Source organism: Mesoplodon densirostris, chromosome 17 (genome assembly GCF_025265405.1).
Source record: "Mesoplodon densirostris isolate mMesDen1 chromosome 17, mMesDen1 primary haplotype, whole genome shotgun sequence".
In the NCBI taxonomy this organism is placed as follows: Eukaryota; Metazoa; Chordata; class Mammalia; order Artiodactyla; family Ziphiidae; genus Mesoplodon; species Mesoplodon densirostris.
In genome coordinates, this window is record NC_082677.1 from 15,886,022 (window position 1) to 15,907,373 (window position 21,352).

The 21,352-nt window shown below is 46.9% G+C and overlaps 1 protein-coding gene across 1 annotated transcript in view; it reads left to right on the forward strand.

Moving 5' to 3' along the window:
• The first annotated feature begins 116 nt into the window (after positions 1–116).
• The window catches only part of ATP7B (ATPase copper transporting beta), a 75,815-nt gene continuing 54,579 nt past the window's right edge, over positions 117–21,352 (forward strand). The window contains 2 exon segments of the mRNA XM_060080299.1: positions 117–459; positions 783–875. Of these exon segments, the coding sequence (XP_059936282.1) occupies positions 834–875 (42 nt within the window). The 5' untranslated portion in view covers positions 117–459; positions 783–833.

Consider the following 21,352-nt stretch of genomic DNA (forward strand, 5'->3'; position numbering starts at 1 on the left):
TGGCGTACTCGGGCCCGGCCCCCCATGGGCGGAGCCATAGGGGGCGTTGGGCATGGGGAGGGCGTGGCCTTTGATGGACAGCCGGCGCTCCCGCCCTCGGCCCCCTCCCCCACTGAAGACCCCGCTCTGGCGCCCCCGCCCCCAGTCTAGAGCCTGCCGCCCGTTGGAGACCAATGGGAGGCTCTTGCGCGTCTCAGATCGATTTTCCAGGTGCGGAGTTCACTCCCGCAGCGGCTGCGGCATTTCGGACCCGCGGCGCGCTGGAGCCAGGCGCGGCGCTCCGGAGGGAGCTGCGCAGAGCGGACCCGAAGCCGGCCCTCGCCACGCCGCACCTTCCCAGCCGGCGGTGGTCGAGCCTTGGGATCTGCATCTCCCGCCCTGGTCTACGCGGCTCGCCCTCCCTCCTTTTCTCTCCGGCGCACGCCCGAGGCTGAAGACCTCTGCGCACCGGCCCGAGAGGTAGCGGAGACCCGGGAGGGGGGACGGGCCCGCCTCGCCTGGGTTTCAGCTCGGCCGAGGACGCTCGGGCACCGGCAGGCCCGTCTCCGGGTGTGGGTGAGGGTTCCCGGCCCACCCTCCCCTCTGGTGCTCATCCCTGCGCCCCTCAGGACCAGGGGCGCAATGGCGCGCAAGTTTGAATTAGCAGGTGGGATGAGGGCTGACGATTCCTCTTCTGAAATGCAGGTGTCGGTTCGGGTTAGAACCGAACCACGAGGATGCCACCCACTGCGCGCGCCTCTTCTCCCGGGGTTTTAACATCGCGCTTCTCCTCCCCTGACCAGGTGACCTTGGGCTCTGGGCTGCATCACAGAAGAAATTAGTTCCTCCGGGAGATGAAGCCTCAGAAGGAGAGACAGATTACAGATCGTGAAAAGGCAAGTCGGAGAGTGAGTTTCCTTTCCGGGACTCCGTGTGCGCACACCTGCCTGGAGGACCTTTCGCGCCCAGCCGCGGTCCTTACTGTGTTCCTTGGTGTGCGCGGGGGAGGCCCGGCGCGTGGTTTGTTAGAACACCCTTTAGGAAGGGCATGCTATTAACTGTTTTTCAGAACAGTTTAAAACGCACCACTTTTCTGTTCGTCTGCTGTTGAGAAGTTTGATGCTGGAGAGGTAAAGTGAGAGTTGAGTTGCTGTGTAAGATGCCTGATTGGTCAGTACGATTAAATTAGCTACCTTGAAAAGTTATTCAAGAGTTGGTGCATAGACCCCTTCATGATCTATCCAGGTCCTGCAACGTTTTTTTGTTTGTTTTTGAAGAGCTATTTTGAGTTCATTTAAATTACGCAAGTAATACATTAGTGCGGCCTCTTAAAATGAAAACAGTACAGAAATATTTAGCACGAAAAGCAGATTCATTTTCCAGTCTTTTTCTGCTCATGTACATACATCTTCATTCATTTCAGCAAATTCTCATTGAAAACTTAATATTTTTCAGGCACAGTTTTTTTTTTAAATGCTTCCACTTTTAAATGTTTTATTTTATTTATTTATTTTTGGCTGTGCTGGGTCTTCGTTGCTGCGCGCTGGCTTTTCTCTCGTTTTGGCGAGTGGGGGCCACTCTTCGTTGCGGTGCGCGGGCTTCTCATTGCGGTGGCTTCTCTTGTTGCAGAGCACGGGCTCTAGGTGCGCGGGCTTCAGTAGTTGTGGCACGTGGGCTCAGTAGTTGTGGCTCGCGGGCTCTAGAGCGCAGGCTCAGTAGTTGTGGCGCACGGGCTTAGTTGCTCCGCGGCATGTGGGATCTTCCCGGAGCAGGGCTCGAACCTGTGTCCCCTGCACTGGCAGGCGGATTCTTAACCTCTGTGCCACCAGGGAAGTCCTCAGGCACAGTTTTGAAACGCACAGTGGTTTTAACACGTATCTATCGTGTTAATGCTTATCTATATCTCCAGAGAAATCTTTAGGTTCTTGTGTGTGTGGTTATAGAATACTTGCTTGTTTTACATAAATGAGATCATGTAGCGTGTATTCTCCAACCTCCAGCCTTTTGTTGTTGTTGTTGTTATTTTAATTTATTTAATTTATTTTGGCTGCACCGGGCCTTAGTTGCGGCACGCGGGATCTTTTTTTATTTAGTTGTGGCATGCAAGCTTCTTAGTTGTGGCATGCATGTGGGATCTAGTTCCCCGACCAGGGATGGAACCTGGGCCCCCTGCCTTGGGAGCATGGAGTCTTACCCACTGGACCACCAGAGAAGTCCCCCTCCAACCTTCCCCCCCCCCCCAATTTAACAATATATTTTGGAGATTTTTCATGCTGGTACATAAGCATCTGTGTTACTTAGTTTCACCTCTGCACAGTATGGATGCACCATAGTGTATTTATTCTTTTTTCACGGGTGGACATTCTGGTTGCTTCTGTTTTTCCCCCCTCACAAGCCATGCTGTAGTGGACACCCTTGTATGTGATTTTTCATGCTGACCTTTGAGTATTTCTCTAGGATAGGTCCCCAGGCCGGGATTGCTGGTCTGAAGAGTAGCCTGTGCCTTTTCTACAGATTTCAGAAATCAATTCGACAACATTATTGTGCGCCCTTTTGGGGTGAAATTCATCTAGGCCCTGGTGGCCTAGAAATGAAAGATAAATGGCTTAATGGATGGGCAGAGAGAGGCTGGTCAATAGATGATTCTTAGTGGGATGACTCTGCATTTAATGGAGGAGCTGGGAGAGCACCTGTGAGGGAGGGGCAGCTTGTATGGAAGAGGAGACTCTTCCAACCGCCTGCCGCGCCCCCATCCCTCTGCCCAGCGGAAAAATCCTTATCTTTCCAGATCAAGCTCAAGACCTGCCTCTTGTTGACACTCTGTGACTGCCTCTGCTCATGCCACGCCTCACCCTCTTCTGGATTCCTTTGATAATGGTATTAGCGAACATTATTGAGCTTACTATGTGCTGGACACTGTATTGAAGCACTTTATATTCCTCCAGGTACACTCAGTTAATCCTCACAAAACCTTTTGATGTAGGTATTTTCTTGTCATCACCATTTATTCAATAATTTTTTTAGTACAGGCATACCTTAGAGATACCGTGGGTTCAATTCCAGACCATCACAGTAAAGCAAACAGGCATTTTTTGGTTTCCCAGTGCATATAAAAGTTAGGTTTACACTATACTGTAGTCTGTAAAGTGTCCAATAGCATTATGTCTAAAAATAATGTACATATCTTAATTTAAAAATAACTTTATTGCTAAAAAATGCTAACCATCCTCTGAGCCTTCAGTGAGTTGTAATCTTTTTGCCAGTGGAGGGTCTTGCCACAGCCAACTAAGAATTGTCACTCGCCACGTGGTTCTACAAGAATGAAGTCACTGGCCACTGCAGTTACTGACCTTCGGCACTCCCTGAAAGGAGTTAAGGGCGGAGATCAGGAATGAGGCACTCTGTGCTTTGGGAAAAACTGGCAGAACAGGCCTTCAGATAGTTAGATATTTTCAGGAGATTTTATGAGCCCAATTTCTTGTATCTTCTCATATCTAGAAAAGCACTAAAATCATTAACGGAGACCTCTGCTCTTCGTGACTAGCAGCAACCTGCTGCCAAAATGTGTGCTTGATTGCATGCATCTCCCCTTCACTAAAATCGTATATATACTGACTCCCCCCCATCCCCCCACCTCACCCCACCCCCTCACCTTCGGTCAATACCTCAGTGTGGATGGCTGCTGACTGATCACGTGGTGGTTGCTGAAGGTAGGGGTGACTACTGCAATTTCTTAAAATAAGACAGCAGTGAAGTTTGCCACATTGGGACTTCCCTGCGGTCCAGTGCTTAAGACTTTGCCTTCCAATGCAGGGGGTGTGGGTTCAATCCCTGGTCGGGGAGCTAAGATCCTATGTGCCTCGCGACCAAAAAACCATGAAACAGAAGTAATGTTGTAACAAATTCAATAAAGATTTTAAAATGGTCCACATCAAAAAAATCTTAAAAAAAAAAGAAGTTTGCCACATCGATTGACTCTTCCTTTCGTGAATGATTTCTCTGTAGCATGCAATGCTGTTTTTTTTTCCTTTATAAATTTTATTTATTTATTTATTTTTGGCTGCCTCAGGTCTTAGTTGCTGCTCGCAGGCTTTCTCTAGTTGTGGCGAGCAGGGGACTACTCTTCGCTGCAGTGCGTGGGCTTCTCGTTTCAGTGGCTTCTCTTGTTTCGGAGCACGGGCTCTAGGCGCACGGGCTTCAGTAGTTGTGGCACGCAGGCTCAGTAGTTGCAGCACATGGGCTTGGTTGCTCTGCGGCATGTGGGATCTTCCCGGACCGGGGCTCGAACCCGTGTCCCCTGCCTTGGCAGGCAGATTCTTAACCACTGTGCCACCAGGGAAGCCCCTGCAAACCACTTTTTTGCTCACCTGTAAGAAGCAACTCCTCACCCATGAACGTTTATCATGGGATTGCAGCAGTTCAGTTACTTCTTCAGGCTCCACTTCTAATTCTAGTTCTCTTGCTTTTCCACCACATCTGCAGTTATTTCCTCCACTGAAGTCTTGAACCCCTCAAGGTCATGAGGGTTGGAATCAATTTCTTCCAAACTCCTGTTAATGTTGATATATTGACCTCTTCCCATGAATCATGCATGTTCTTAATGGCATCTAGAATGGTGACTCCTTTCCAGGTTTTCGACTGACTTTGCCCAGATCCATCAGAGGAGTCACTATCTATGGCAGCCATAGCTGTACAAAACATATTTCTTAAATAATAAGATTTGAAAGTGGAAGTGACTCCTTGATCTGTGGGCTGCGGAATGGATTGTTTTGTTAGGGGGCATGAAAACGATATGAATCGGCCTGTATTGGATTGGCCAAAAAGTTCGTTCGGGTTTTCCCATAACATCGTACAGAAAACACAAACGACCTTTTTGGCCAACCCAATACATGCTCATCAGAGCTCTTGGGTGACCAGGTGTATGTCAATGAGCAGTAATATTTTGAAAGGAATCTTTTTTTTCCTGAGCAGTATGTCTCAAATGTGGGCTTAAAACATTCAGTAAGGGCCTCCCTGGTGGCGCAGTGGTTGAGAGTCCGCCTGCCGATGCAGGGGACACGGGTTCGTGCCCCGATCCCGGAGGATCCCACATGCCGCGGAGCGGCTGGGCCCGCGAGCCATGGCCGCGGGGCCTGTGTGTCCGGAGCCTGTGCTCCGCAACGGGAGAGGCCACAGCAGTGAGAGGCCCGCGTACAGCAAAAAAAAAAAAAAAAAAAAAAAAAAAAAACCATTCAGTAAAACATGTAGACAGATGTGCTGTCATGTAGGCCTTGTTTCATTTGTAGAGCACAAGTAGATTTAGCATAATTCGTAAAGGCCCTAGCATTTTCAGAAGGGCACTGGCTTCAACTTAAAATCACCAGCTACATTAGCCTCTAACAAGAGAGTCAGCCTGTCCTTTGAAGTTTTGAGGCCAGGCATTGACTTCTTTCTACTTACACAAGTCCTAGATGGCATTTTCCAGTAGAAGGCTCTTTTGTCTCCATTGAAACTCTGTGGTCTAGTGTAGCCACCTTTGTTCATTATCTTGGCTAGATCTTGTGGACAACTTGCTGCAGCTTCTACATCAGCACTTGCTGCTTTACTTTGCACTTTTATGTCATGGAGATGGCTTCTTTCCTTCAACTTCATGAACCAACCTCTGCTAGCTTCAAACTTTTGCTCCGCAGCTTCCTCACCTCTCTTAGGCTTCATAGAATTGTAGAAAGTTAGGCCCTGGCTCTGAACTGCTGCTTGGTGGGGCAGTCAACACACATATTTTATCAACTAAGTTCATCATCTTATATGGGGGCAGTTTGTGGTGCCCCAAAATAATTATTATAGTAACATCGAAGATCACAGATCAACATAACAAATACAATAATAATGAGAAAGTTTGGAATATTGTAAGAATTACCAAAATGAGGCACAGAGACACAAAGTCAGCGGATGCTGTTGGAATAATGGTGCTGATAGACTTGCTCGATGCAGGGTTGCCACAAACCTTTGATTTATTAAAAAACGCATTATCGGGGCTTCCCTGGTGACGCAGTGGTTGGGAGTCCGCCTGCCAGTGCTGGGGATGCGGGTTCGTGCCCCGGTCCAGGAGGATCCTGCATGCCGCGGAGCGGCTGGGCCCGTGAGCCATGGCCGCCGGGCCTGCGTGTTGCCGCAGCAAGAGAGGCCACAACGGTGAGAGGCCTGCGTACCGCAAAAAAACAAAAAAACCCAAAAAAGACCCCGCATTATCTGTGAAGAGCAATAAACCAAGGTGTGCCTGTATCTACTATGTGCCAGGCATTCTAAGCACTGGGGATCGAGGTGAGACTAAGACCCTGCCTTCAAGGAATTTGTATCCTAGAAGGAGATACAGAAGGAAAAAAAAGAGTAAACAAATAGTATTATTTCTGGTGCTGAGAAGTGCTATGAAGTGCATGAATCAGGGTAGGGGCATTAGGATGACGTGGGAGTGGAGATACTCTTTGAAGCAAGTGGTCAGGGAATTCTTCTCGGAGGAGGTGGCATTTGCATGGAGACCCGAATGACTCAGATTTGGGGGGAAGTGTTCTAGGTTGAGGAACCAGAGGATGTCAAGCTCCTAAGTCAGGAGTGACCTGAATGTTTGAGGAACAGTAAGAAAGCCAGAGTGGCAGGAGCAGAGGGAAGGAGGGGAAGAGGTACAACACGAGGTCAGTGTTCGTCATCTTTACAGTTGGGGAAACTGAGGCAGAGAGAAGTTAGGTAACTTGCCTGAAGTCCTACAGCTGGTAAGAGATCTGGGATTGAGTCCCAGCTTGGCCTTTCTTACTTTCTCCGATGTGTATTTTCTTCCAGACTTACCATACCACCTGCTTTGATTAAACTTTTCTTTGCAATATAGCTTTGAATAGAGCTTTTCTTTGCAACTCTGTGCTTCTTGAAAGTGAGCACCTGGTTAGTATCATTTAAAAAATACTCTCACAACACATAATAGGTGACCACAATTGCTCTCGAATAAATGAATTAGAACATGATCCCTTTGCCTGGTTTTCTCTTCAGAGGCCTCTCTGTGGGGCATCAGTGACCCTCCCTAAAAGGGAGGGGGCCCATGACCTGGCCTTTAGCCTTCAGTACACGAACATTATGGAGCACCTTCTGTGCACCTCATGCTGGGCCAAGCAGAGGGATGCAGAGACGAACAGAGGTCAGCCCTGTGCTCTTGGAGCCAACAGACATAGGGGCTGGAACAGAGGTGTCCTCACTCTATGCAGCCCTCACAGACGAGAGTGATCAAGTGATCGGCTTCTCCTGGGAGGGAGGGAGGCAGAGAGGGAGGGAAGGATGCAGAAAGGACTTCAGGGGAGGTGGTGCAGGAGTGAGGTCTTGGAGGAGGAGTGGGCGTTGGCTGGACACACAGTAGAATGGAAAGAAGGACATTGCCGGCAGAGACCAGCATGTGCAAAGGCCCAAGGGTGGGAATGGAGAGATGCATTTGGGAGGCTGTGCGTGGCTTGAAAAGTGATTGTGGAAGGCCCTGGTTTTCAGGTCAGGAGTTTGGACTTTATGCCCGAGAGTGGAGAGCTTGAGCATGGGACGGCAGTCCTGAGACACTCCTCAAGGGAGTGGAGCTGCTGGAGACTTGCTAGAGACCTTGGACAATCACCAACCCCATGCAGACTGCAGGTGGCTGAAAAGCCTAAAAGGGAACTGGGAGTTGGCTGTTTTGCCCCATTCCCCGTGGAGTCTACACTCCTAATGTCAGGCCAGTGGTGATCCTGACAGCAACAGCTGTCAGAGCAGAGTTGTTACTAAAGTAACTGGGTAATAAATCTATGGGGGTGTGAGCACTGGCTTTTTAAATGCGTTTTTATCTTATATTTATTTATTTTATCATACATTCTCTTCTCCATTGCAAGCATGGGGATGGGCCAATGACATGAGTACAGTTCACTAATACTATAGCACAGATCGCAAGGACGTATCCAAATTCAGGTGTGCACAACGTTATTTTTACCTATAGGATTGGAATCATTGCCAAGTGAAATTCTGGAATGTTTGTGACTTTTTTTTTTAACCAGGTTAAAGGAGAAAATCTGAGCAGATCAAAGGTTGATGAGATAAAGTAGAGGGCAAAGCAGAGCGTGACCTTTTATTGTGATGTATCTAATACTACAAATAAGACTTTTAAAACACCAGTAATTGTGAAATCCGTGGTGTTAGAATGTAGCAGTTTTGTTGAAGCCCCAGTTTCTCCCGAAATAAAAGTAACTCTGCATTGGGCGTTAGAAACATTTAAAATTCTTTAGGAAATTATTTATTATTATAAAAGTAATTTAACTCCATAACAAAAATTTGGAAAGTAAAGACCAAAAGGTGAAATTTACTTCTATTCCTGCCAGTCTCAGGATTGTTAAAAAACAAAATTCGGGCTTCCCTGGTGGCGCAGTGGTTGAGAGTCCGCCTGCCGATGCAGGGGACACAGGTTCGTGCCCCGGTCCGGGAGGATCCCACATGCCGCAGAGCGGCTGGGCCCGTGAGCCATGACCGCTGAGCCTGTGCGTCTGGAGCCTGTGCTCCGCAACGGGAGAGGCCACAGCAGTGAGAGGCCCGTGTACCGCAAACAAACAAACAAACAAAAAAAACCCCCAAATTCAACCGAGTAAAGATCTAATTGGCTTTATTTAATTATTCATGAATCAGGCAACCTTCTATCTTTACAGAAAGAAGGGGGCTCCAAGGAGCTGTACAAAATGGAAGACTTATAGGCAGAGTGAGGCGGGGCAAGAAAGTTATTGTAGCAAAGAGTGGATTGTTTCAGGTAAGGTCAACTTCCTGTTGGGGAAAGCAGGGGTTGATCAGGCAGATTACCCCACTAGTGCTTAGCAGGTAATTGCAAACTGACTGGTTGAAGGTCATGACATTCCTGGGAGAGGCTGAAGTTGCAGTTAGGTTACATATTAAGTCTCAGTTTACTGATGTGGGGCTGAGCACAAGTGACTCCATTTGGGACCTGTTGTTTCTTTTTTAACAGGATAACTGTTGTTAGCATGTTTGTAAACTTCCTTTATTGTTTGCTTTTGCTGCACTAGTTATTAGTTTTTAGAAATAAAACATGTATTCTTGCAACTCAAAGATAACCAGTATTAAAATCTTTGGCATATTTCATTCGAGTCTATCTTCATTTTTTTCCTCTTCTTCTAAACCCAGTGGTGCTAACATTATAGATTTACTTTTTAATTTTTTTAATTTTTTTTTATTTTTGTGGTACGCAGGCCTCTCACTGTTGTGGCCTCTCCCGTTGCGGAGCACCGGCTCCGGACGCGCAGGCTCACGGGCCTAGCCACTCTGTGGCATGTGGGATCTTCCCGGACTGGGGCACGAACCCGTGTCCCCTGCATCGGCAGGCGGACTCTCAACCACTGCGCCACCAGGGAAGCCCTATAGATTTACTTTTTAAAAACAGTTTTAAAAGCTGTCCATCAGTGGGTCTGTAATTATTATTATTATTATTGAGTCTGTGGCCTCTCTGTCCTGACAGACTCTTGGTTTACAGTCTGAAGTATTCTTTCACTGGAACCCTGAACTTCCTTGTCCTTCCATCCCATTGCCCCAGCATCAGTGTACAAACTGCGCTCTCTGCTCCTACACCAGAGCGACAGAATTACCACGGAAATTCAGGCAACCATGCATTTGGTGCCGCTGACTATAGAGATTAGAAACAAATTGCCAGTGGAACCACGTGGTTGGTGCAGCCGGCAATTTGTTTCTAATCTCGATTGTGCCTGCAAATGCCTTTGTCTTGTTATTAGTCAACCTCCTGAGTCACTCTTTCAAGCCTTTACCACCTGCAGCGAGCCCTTGCTCAGTCTCTGCCTTCCCTTATCCTCCACAAATGACCTCACTTCTTTGTTTTTTAATAAATTTTTTTATTTTTGGCTGAGTTGGGTCTCGTTGCTGCGTGCGGGCTTTCTCTAGTTGCGGTGAGCGGGGGCTACTCTTCATCATGGTGCACGGGCTTCAGTAGTTGTGGCGCACGGGCTTAGTTGCTCTGTGGCATGTGGGATCTTCCCAGACCAGGGTTTGAACCCGTGTCCCCCGCATTGCAGGCGGATTCTTAACCACTGCGCCACCAGGGAAGTCCCTGACCTCACTTCTTACCTCGAGAAAATTGACACCACTGTGTGTAATTTTCTTCAACTTTCTGCCTATCTCTACGCATCTTCTCCCCAAATTTTGTTTAGATCTACAGTCCGTCTTCAGTTGCTCATCTCTAGTCTCAGGAGGCCCACCTTCCTTTCCAGGTTCTCTCCTCTCCCCGTGTCCTTGACCCCTGCCCCTGCCTCTCTGCCTGTTCTGGAGCCTTTACTGGTCTGATCAGGTCTTGTTTTGTCTTTTCTTCGCCTCTAGTCTTTCCCTCTCTCTGCAGACTCCTCCCCTTCAGCTTACAAAGTCATCCGCCTGCCTTCATTCTGAAGTCTTGCATTGCCTCGTGTCTCCCACTGGCTGCTGTACTACTTCCCCCTCCCCTCCTTCCTCAGTCTTTCAGAAAATGTCATCTGCACTTGCTCGTTTCCATGCCTCCACTCACTTTAATATTTTCCCTTCATTCTTTTATTAGTTATTGAATATTAAAGAAATCAATATATAAACACACATGCATAGTTATAAAGCATTAATGAGATAGAGAACACCTGTGAACCTACCACCTGACCGAAGAACAAGAGTATTATCAACGCCATGGCTTCTACCCAGCTGTTCCCTCCTCGTCTTCTTGTGTGACCTGTAGAAAGACCCATTGTAGAGGTAACCACCGTCCTCTATTTTGTGTTTGTTGTAACCTAGCTTTTTTGTGTGTATACGAAGTTTTATCACACATACATGAATGTCTGAACAATACATTATTTAGTTTTGCTTGTTTCTGAGCTTTGTGAAAATGATAGTATAGTGTGTTTAGTCTTCTGGGACTTGCTTTTCTCACTAGAACATTACATTTCTAAGATCCGTTGCTGTGCAGTGTGCCATTGTGGGAATGCAGCACAGTTTATCCATTCTCCTTGAAGGGTATGTGGTGCTTTGTAGGTTTTTGCAGTCTCTCCACTTTTTTGCCTCACCACTCTTCTGAAGCCTTTTTTGTTTAGGCTTCCATGAATGCCAAAGGCATATCCTCTCTAATTCTTATTTTAATGGCCTCTCTACTACATTAAAAAAAATAGCTAGATTGAGATATAATTCACATACCATACAATTCACAGGTATGTGCAATCATCATCACAATCAATTTGAGGACATTTTCATCACCTGAGAAAGAAATCCTGTACCCTTTAGCTATCACCCCCCATTTCCCCATAACCCCCATGCCTGAGCAACCACTATGCTACTTTCTGTCTCTATAGATTTGCCTATTGTGAACATATCATGTAGATGAATCTTTCTCTTCTTCCTGATCTCAGGGGGAAAGCTTTCAGCCTTTTACCATTAAGTAGGATGTTAGCTGTGGGTTTTTCATGCTCTTTATCAGGTTGAGGAAGTTCCCTCCAACTCCTAGTTTGTTGAGTGTTTTTATATGAAAGGATTTTGGATTTGGTCAGATGCTTTCTCTGTGTCTATTGACATGACCATATGTCTTTTGTTTTTTATTCCGTTGATATGGTGAAGTACTTTAATTGGTTTTTGGTTGTCAAGCCAAACTTGGATTCCTGGGACAAATCCTACTTGGTCATGTAGTCTTTCTTTTTAATATGTTGTTGGATTTGGTTACCTACTATTTTGTAGAGGAATTTTGTGTCCGTGTTCATAAGAGATACTGGTTTGTAGTTTTCTTGTGCTGTCTTTTCTGGTTTTGGTATCAGTATAATACTTGTCTCAGAATGAGTTGAGAAGTGCTTCCTTCTTATAAATGTTTGATAGAATTCAATGTTGAAGCCATCTGAGCTTGAGCTTTTCTTTGGGGGAAGTTTTTTTTATTATTGCTAATTGAATATCTTTTCTTGCTACAGGTTGATTCAGAGTATCTGTTTCTTCTTGAGTCAGTTTTGGTAGTTTGAGTCCTCCTAGGAATTTGTCCATTTCATTTAAGGTATCTTAATTGTTGGTATACAGTTGTTCATGGTATTCCCTCATAATCCTTATTTCTGTAAGATAAGTAATAATCATCTTTCATTTCTAATTCTAATAATTTTAGTCTTCTCTCTTTTTTCTTGATCATTCTAGCTAAAGGCTTGTCAATTTCATTGGTCTTTTCAAAGAATCAGCTTTTGGTTTTGACAACTTCCTCTATATTTCTATTCTCTGTTCTTCGCTATTCCACTCAAACCTTTATTATTTTCTTTTGGGTGCGTTGAATTGTGTTCTCTAAAAGATATGTTGAAGTCCTGAGTCCTGGTACCTGTGAATGTGATATTATATGGAAATAGGGTCTTCTGCAGATCTAATTAGTTAAATTAAGATGAGGTCCTACAGCATTATAGTGGGCCCTGAATCCAATCACTGAATTTGTTATAAGGGCACCATGTGAAGACACAGAGAAGAGAAAGCCATATGATTACAGAGACTGATTGGAGTGATGCCTCCATAAACCAAGAAATGCTTAGGATTGCCAGCAACCACCAGGAGGTAGGAGAGAGACATGGAACAGATTCTCCTTCAGAGTCCCAGAAAGGAAAATCTTGATTTCTAGCCTCTAAAACTGTGGGAGAATGAATTTCTAATACTCAGTTTATGGTATTTTGTTACAGTCCTAGGACACTGCTACACCTTCTTTCTGCTTGCTTTAGGTTTAGTTTAGGCTTCTTTTTCCAGTGTCTTAGGCAGAAGTTTAGATTATTGACTTGAGATCCTTCTTCCTTAATGGAGACATTCACAGCTGTAAGTTTCTTTCTAAGCACTGTCTTACCTGCATCCCATAAGTTTTGGTATGTTGTGTCTTCATTTTCATTCATCTCAAAGTATTTCCTAATCTTTTGATTTCTTCTTTGACCCACTGGTTATTTAGGAGTGTGTTGTTTAATTTCCGCATATTTGTGAGTGTCCCATATTTCTTTCTGTTACTGATTTCTGATTCCATTGTTGTCGGAGAACATACTTTGCATTATTTCTATTCTTTTAAATGAATTGAGGTTTGTTTTATGATCTAACATATGGTGTAGCCTAGAGAGTGTTCCATGTGCACCTACCTGGAAAGAACATGTATTATACTGTTGTTGGGTGGAGGGTTCTGTAGACGTCAGTTAGGTCTAGTTGGTTTATAGTGTTCATGTTTTCTATCTTGTGATTCTTCTACCAATTCCAGTGTGTGGTTTTTTTCCCCTACACCAAGCAGTTCTCGGGTACCAGCTGGGTGTCCTATAATTTAACTCAATTCTGAAACTGTCTCTCTGGAGATAGCATCAGATCCCACAGGTTAAGGGCTCAGTCCTGCAAGACCGGCCCCTTCACCCACCCACTTCAGACACCAGTCACAAGTCCAGGTTGTCACCTGTGCTTGTGACCAGCCGGCTATAGATCGGAGGTTCCAGTAACTCCCTCTTTGGGTTTAATTTGCTGAGGGAGCTCACAGAACTCAGAAACATTTACTTATTAGATTGCCAGTGTATTGTAAAAGGTTACAACTCAGGAATAGCAAGATGGAAGAGATGCATTCGGCAAAAAATTACGTGGGAAGGGGCACAGAGCTTCCATGCTCTCTCTGGTCATGCCACTCTCCCCAGATCTCCACGTGGTCACCAACCTGGAAACTCTAGAAGACTAGTCCTTCCGGGTTTTTATGGAGGCACAAACGATTAATCATTGGCTGTTGGTGACTGAACTCACTCTCCAGCCACTCTACCCTCCCCAGAGGTCTGGGTGAGACTGAAAGGTCTAACCCTGTAATCACCTCCTTGGTTCCCCTGGCAACCAGCTCCTGTCCTTTGGTGATCTAGAGTCTTTCCAGAAGTCACCTCATTAGCCATAACAAAAGACACCTTTTTCATCACTTTGGAAATTCCAAGTGTTTTGGAAACTCTGTGCCAGAAAGGGAACAAAGACCAAATATGTATTTCTTTTTTTTTTTTTTTTTTTGCGGTACGCGGGCCTCTCACCGCTGTGGCCTCTCTCGTTGCGGAGCACAGGCTCCGGACGCGCAGGCTCAGCGGCCATGGCTCACGGGCCCAGCCGCTCCGCGGCATTTGGGATCTTCCCGGACCGGGGCATGAACCCGTGTCCCCTGCATCGGCAGGCGGACTCCCAACCACTGCGCCACCAGGGAAGCCCCAAATATGTATTTCTTATTTTAAATACTATCACATATTTCCTGGTTGATCTTCTGCCTAGTTTTTGTCAGTTATTCAAAGTGGATGTGAAGTATCCAGCTATTACTGTTGAATTGTCTTTCTTTCCATTTCTGTCAGTTTTTGGTTCATCTATGTTTGTATTCTGTTTTTAGATGCATATGTTTATGACTTTTATATCTTCCTGATGGACTTTTATCATTATAAAATGTACCTTTGTTTCTGATAACAGTGTTTGTTTTGAAGTCTATCTTGTTTGATATTAGTGTCCGACAAAAAAATTAATCAATAGTTGACCTAAGGAAGAAATGGAGAATTTTATTTGAGCTAACCTGAGGATTCTAACCCGGAAGACAGTCTCTGAGAAAGCTCTGAGGCCTGCTCTGCCCATTAGAGGTCAAAGCACAGTTGTATAAGTTTTTGAGGCAAAGATTATGTCAAATGACAGAATATTGACAGTTTACACAACCCAGATCCGTATTGACAAAGCAAGCAGTGGGTCATCATGACCCCTCGGAAGATTAAGAAGGAAGGTTATCTCCTAAGGAGTCGTGACCCCTCACAGGATTAAGAAGGAATGGTATCTCCTACCTTAATCCTGTGAGGGGTCCAGTTAATGCAGACACACAACACACACCAAAGGGGAGGGAGGAGGCCCACACGGGCAGAGAACAATTTTATGTTTTAAACTTTTCTTGTCTTGCCATGAAATACGAGTTTTGTTTTGTCATTAGCAGAGCCACACCAGCTTTCTCGTGGTTGTCTCACGATGGCTGCTAGGACCCCGACCCCCTAATTCATGCTGTGCACAGCAGAAATGGGGTAGGGGTGAGGACAAACCCGCCCTCTCTTTGAACGATTCTCCTCAGGAGCCCTGACAAACAACTTTTTCTTATATTTCATTCGCCAGAACTTTGCATCCGTTTTCAACATTTTAAAATTAGAAGATTTTTAATCTGTAAAACTCTGGCTACTTCCCTTCTCTTGGAAACTCTGGTGACCCCAGGCAATTTGACGGGAGCTGGGAGAAGCTGCCTCTTTTAGGTGGAGCATGAGCTCTCCGTGTGGCCACAAACCCTACCCAACCTGTCATGCTCATGTAGGTCAGTGCCTGCTCTTGGTAGTGTTAAAAAACTGACTAAATGTGAAGTGGCTGGCATCCTGCCTAGCACTAGAAGGCTGCTCCAAGGAGCAGTGGTACAAAATGGAAGGCTCTTATAGGTGGAAGGATGGGGCATGAAGGTATTAGCCAAAAAAAGAAGGGGGGGGAATTATTTGGGGCCAGGGCATATTTGTCGGCGGGGAAGGGAATGGCAGGGATCTTTATCATGCAGATTATCTCACTAGTGTTGATTAGGAAATTTCAGACTGTTTTAAAGGTCACCTTTCTGAGGGGTTGAAACTACAACTAAGTCTTGATTTGCTGCAGTGGGGGGCAAATGACTGCATTTGAGGCTTGTTATTTCGGGTTTTTTTTGAATTTTATTTATTTTTTTATACAGCAGGTTCTTATTAGGGGGCTTGTTATTTCTTTTTAACTGTAGTATTTGAGCCTAGACTGCTGGCTTGGAGGGAAAAAGGAATGGGTAAGTGAAGGAGGAGAGAGCCAGCTTTGCATGGGGCGCCTTCTGAATGCTGGATATCTGTCTGAAAGTTTAGCAGTCCATGTGTGATAGCAAGCAAATAAAGTAAGCTGTTTTTGGTACGCTCTGTCATTCATTCATTCAACAAATAGTCACTGAGAAACTTTTAACACACAAGCACTGTTTTTGTGCTGGGAATATAGCGGTGAGTGAAGAAAATAGATAATTCCTACACTTGTGAAACTTACATCCTAATTGGGAAGACAGTAAACAAATCAGTAAAATATACGTTATTATATCAGGCAGTAGTTGAGCACTCTGGAGAAAAATAAGTAGGAAAGGACCATAGAAAGTGGGCATGTTTGAAATTGTACCCAAGATAGTTGAGGAAGCCCCTGAGAAGGTGACATTTGAGCAGGGACATTAGAAGGAGAGGAAGTGAGTCATCTGGATACAGGGGTTTGGGGCAGGGATATTTGAAAGCGGGGGTGGGGGGGTGAGGTGGGTGGGTGGGGGTGCAGTCCGGACAAAGGCCCTGAGGCAGGAGCGTGCCTTTGTGCCAGGACCTGCAGCATCAGAACGGTCTTAGCTGCTAAGAGGGGTGAGGAGTGTGAGGATAGGCTGAAAAGGAGAGGGAGGGGGGCCAACTCCACCAGTTCTTCTAGGTCAATGTAAGGATTTTAGGTTTTTCTCTAAGTATGTGAAAAACCCCTGGAGGGTTTTTAGGGGAACCTCATCATTTCCACTTTAAGAGGATTCCTCTGGCTTTTGTTTTGAGAATTGACTTTAGGAGGTAAAAGCAGAAGCCAGGAGGTCACGGAGGAGATTATTTTAGTAATGCGGCTGAGATGTGCTGGTGGTGGCCTGGACCGCGTTGTAGTGGGGCTGCTGAGAAGTGGTTGGATGCTGAATGTATTTCGGAGATAGAACCGACAGGATTTGCTGAACGCTTACTTATAGGTGAATTTGAAAGGACGAGATGATTCTCATCCAGGATGAATGCAAGGTTTTCTTTCCTGAGCGAGTGGAAGGAAGGAGTTGCCATTTACTAAGATGGGGAAGACCGGAAGAAGCAGGGAGAGGGCATGTGGACGAAAACAATATGCACAGTGTGAGAGCAGTGAATTTCAGTGTTATTCGGGGACCATACTGAATTCTCTAGACCAGGAAACAGCCTCTCAGTTTACTCTCAGGAACTGTTCCAAAGAGGCAAGGGAAGAGCCAGGATATATATATGAATTTTTTGCTGGAAAAAACGTGTAGTCAGATATAAAAAGATCACAGCTAATCACAAAGCACAGACATCTTAAGTTAATGATTTTAGTGCTTTTCTTTGCATGGGAAGATGCAAGAATCTGGGCTCATTGAAGTTTTTCCTTAGATATGCATCTTAACTGTCTGGGGCCAGCATATCCAAAACACAGAATGTTTCCTGTTTTCCTCCAGCCTGAATTCCCAGCAGCAGGCACTTTCGGTGGGGGGGCTGCAGCTGCTCATGGCTTGATCCTTGTAGAACTTGAATGGCAGGCGACATTTTTTTTCTCTAGGGACATCATATCGGTAGCTCAGTTTTAGACAAGTTAACGTTTGAGATGCATATTAAATATCTAAAGGAGGTGTTAGTTAAGCTTTTGGGTCCATAAGTGTGGAGTTTGAGGGTTACTGGCTATGGGTGGTATTTCTTTCTTTTTAAAAAATATTTATTTACTTATTATTTGGCTGCGTCGGGTCTTAGTTGTGGCACACGGGATCTTTGTTGTGGTGCGCGACCTCAGTACTTGTGGCCCGTGGGCTCTAGAGCACATGGGCTTAGTGGCCCTGTGACATGTGGGATCTTAGTTCTCAGACCAGGGATTGAACCCACGTCCCCTGCACTGGAAGGTGGATTCTTTTTTTTTTTTTTTTTTAGATGTTTGGGGTAGGAGTTTATTAATTAATTTCTTTATTTTTGCTGTGTTGGGTCTTCGTTTCTGTGTGAGGGCTTTCTCAAGTTGTGGCAAGCGGGGGTCACTCTTCATCGCGGTGCGCGGGCCTCTCACTATCGCAGCCTCTCTTGTTGCGGAGCACAGGCTCCAGACGCGCAGGCTCAGTAGTTGTGGCTCACGGGCCTAGTTGCTCCGCGGCATGTGGGATCCTCCCAGACCAGGGCTCGAACCCGTGTCCCCTGCATTAGCAGGCAGACTCTCAACCACTGCGCCACCAGGGAAGCCCCGGAAGGTGGATTCTTAACCACTGGACCACCAGGGAAGTCCCTATAGACAGGGAAGAAAGCCGAGGGCTGAGCTGGGAGCCACTGCGGCCCTCCGAGGTCTGGGGACTGGTCTCTTGTGAAGCTTCTCTGAGGAGGAGGAGCTGCCGGGGGGTAGGAGGGAAACCAGGAGCTGTGGGTACCTGGAGGCCGACCTTGGGCTCCTCACAGCTCAGCAGGCTCTAATCAGGCGGGTGGATGGTTGAGATGTCTGCAGGTTCTTTTCTGATCCTTTGTTTCAGGAAGCAGGGGGCAGGCTCATCATTGGAGATGGAGGGTGCGGGTGGGAGTGGAGGTCTGAGGGGCAGGGAGGGTGTGGGACCCCAGCCTGGAGGGTGAGGACCAGGGAGGCGGAGCTGGACTGCCGGTGGCACCAAGGCTTCTCCAGGTTAGTGGTCAGGACTCAGCGCGTGGCCAGCCAGCCTGGGCGTGCTGTATTTTATCCTTGTCGAGGAGACAGACCTGGAGAGTGTGGGAACTTAGAGGTGAGCAGCATTGGCCCCAGATAAGGAGGGCAGCCAAGGAAGTTGAAGGTACGTGTGATTCACTGCAGAGTCCGAGGGTTGGCTTTGACTCCGTGTTTCTCTCTTTGGCCCCATGCAGTCTCTTCCTAATGTGGAGCTATTATCATTTTTTTCCCTCTGGGCTGTTCAGCCACGTGCAGTTTTGTTGAAGAGCACTGCCTCCGGTGAGCTTGCCTAGGTGGCGTTTTGTAGTGGTTTTTGTTTCCTGTCCTGCTCACAAGCTAGTATAAAAGTCACGCTGCGCTAGCTGTTTCAGTCTCAGAATGGCCAGTTCCCGGGGGCGCACGGAGCAGACCCCACAGCCCACCAGTCCTTCCCTTGGCAAGTCCAGCCAAGCACCCTTCACCCCCAGCACCTCATATCGGAGTGGTTTCTTTCTACTTCAACACTCTCCGCTACTGGTCTTCTCTCCGAACTTGCTAATAAACTCCCGTGGGCAGAAAGTGTCTCTTGTGTCTTCCTTTGCACGAAAAACGTAAATATCTGGCTGTCAGGCGCTAACTTATCTTCAGTGCTCCCATTCGGCCTCTGGGGTGTATGGGAACCTTCCGGGCCACTGCTTCCCGGCACACAGCTTAGTGTCAGGTTCTGTCTTCCTGTCCCATCACGGGATCCCGGCTCCTCTGCCGGCCTTGGGAGGACTGGCCCAGGGTTCTTTGTGAGAAGCCTCCCCCTGGGTGGAGCCAGGTACTCTTGGTGAATGCTGAAATATTTGAGCCAGATGCACCTCCTCCAAGCGGGGTCCTTTGTCCCCGAGGTTCGAGGTTCGTGGAAACAGGAGCCGCCCATCTGCCTGTGGGCCCAGGCTTCTGGGGTTATAATAGGATTGCTTAGGGGACACCAAAGCGATTTTTCTTTTTCAACAGAAAAGATTCACAGAGCCTGGGGAGGTGGGTAGGAGAGAAACAAGATGCATTTTACTTTGGAATGTTGCTGAAAAACTTTGTACAGGTGGGAGGCAAAATATTTTAGTGCGAGGAGACACTTGAAGCCTGGTAGTTCTAGAAGGGGTGCGAGACCCAAATGGAGTTTGTCCTTGCATCGTGTTGAGGATGAAAATCCCCCATGGACACCATGGAAATGCAGTCTGTCATCCAACTCAGTGAGCGTTTGTTTAACATCTGATATTTGTGCATCACCTCGTTAAATCTGTGGGCAGATAAGACATAAGGACCTTGTCTTCTAGGAGCTTACATGTTTCCTCGTGTTGGGAAAATGAATAAAGTAGTCTTGTTCAGGTTTCAGAGGCAGAAGCAGGCCTCTGCCCGACCTGTGACCCTACCTGGACTGTGCTTGCTTGCACACCTAACAATTGCTGCTAGCAAGTCAGGTGGCCCTTACGATCATAAAGGGAGTGGGTCTTGGAATTTCTTGAGCCCTGGGGACCTGGCCAGTCCTGCGGGGTCTGGAAGATCTTGTGACTCACATGGTGAAACCAAGAGCGTGGTTAAAGTGTATCCAGAGCTGCATTTTCGCACGCAAACTGATGATATCCATTTGTGGCCTGCGATTATAAACGGAAGCCCCCAGAACTCCAATCTGAAGTCTCACCTGTGGGGTGGACGCACCGCCCAGGACCCTTCCCAATTGGGGCTCCAGATTGCTGTCCCTCGGGACTTCCCAGCTGCTGTTTGGATCTGGAAGTAGGTGTCGGCCCAATTCAGTGATGTATACTCTGTTGTGTGTCTCTAATATTCTTATTGCTTTCCTTCTAGTGATTGTATATTAAAATTAAGTTTAATCACCTTTCATTAAAGAATTGATTAAAGCTGTGTATTTTTGTGTGATGAGCGGTTATTTTGCCAGTGAATCCAACGAACCTTAAAACCGAAAGCAGGCTTTCGACAAAACACCTGGTGCTGAGTGCATGCTTGGCCAACTATGGACTTAGCTGAGTGCATCCTCAGTGGAGGGAGAAGACTGGTTCCCCAATAATACCTGCCAGGTCTGTGGTGTTGGCTTTAGTGATACTGGAATTCAGATAAGGGAGGGAGCCCCTCCAGGCTGGGTGGAGGCCACTCCCTGAGAGGCAGGATTTAAGGGATTAGGAGGATTAGATGGGGAAGGGTCGGGAACCTAGGGGTCAGGAAAGGGGATGGTGCCAGAAAGGGGAGTTTGCACTTGATTCTCTAGTCTGGGAGCCTGGCTCACGTCCTGGCTATTTTGCAGGTCCCTTAGATTCCAAAGGAACCAGGGCGAATCCACCATTTCCATCCCCAGAATTGCCCCCCACCCAGTTCCTCCTCCTCTCTGCCAAACTGGAAAAGGCATCATCACCCTCAGGTCACCTGCTGTGATCTCTTGATCTCAGAGCCCCAAGGGCCTCCTCTGCTATTCATCCCGCTCTGCTATTCATTTTCTCTGCTCCTTGTAACTCCATAATCCCCCCTCCTCTGAGTTCTCTTTTTTTTTTTTTTTTTTTGCGGTATGCAGGCCTCTCACTGTTGTGGCCTCTCCCGTCGCGGAGAACAGGCTCCAGACGCACAGGCCCAGCAGCCATGGCTCACGGGCCCGGCCGCTCCGTGGCATGTGGGATCCTCCAGGACCGGGGCACGAACCCACGTCCCCCCCATTGGCAGGTGGACTCTCAACCACTGCGCCACCAGGGAAGCCCTCTCTGAGTTTTCAAACTGTTTCTAAATCACAAATGCAATCACTAAGTCCTCTGCTTCAAAAGTGGTGGTTCTCCTCCATCCACAGGATAAAGTCTAAACTTCCTACCCTTTACAGCCTAACCTGGCCCAGCCTCCTTCTTCTGGCTGTGTTCTGAGTCTGAGTGACCATTTAGGAGAA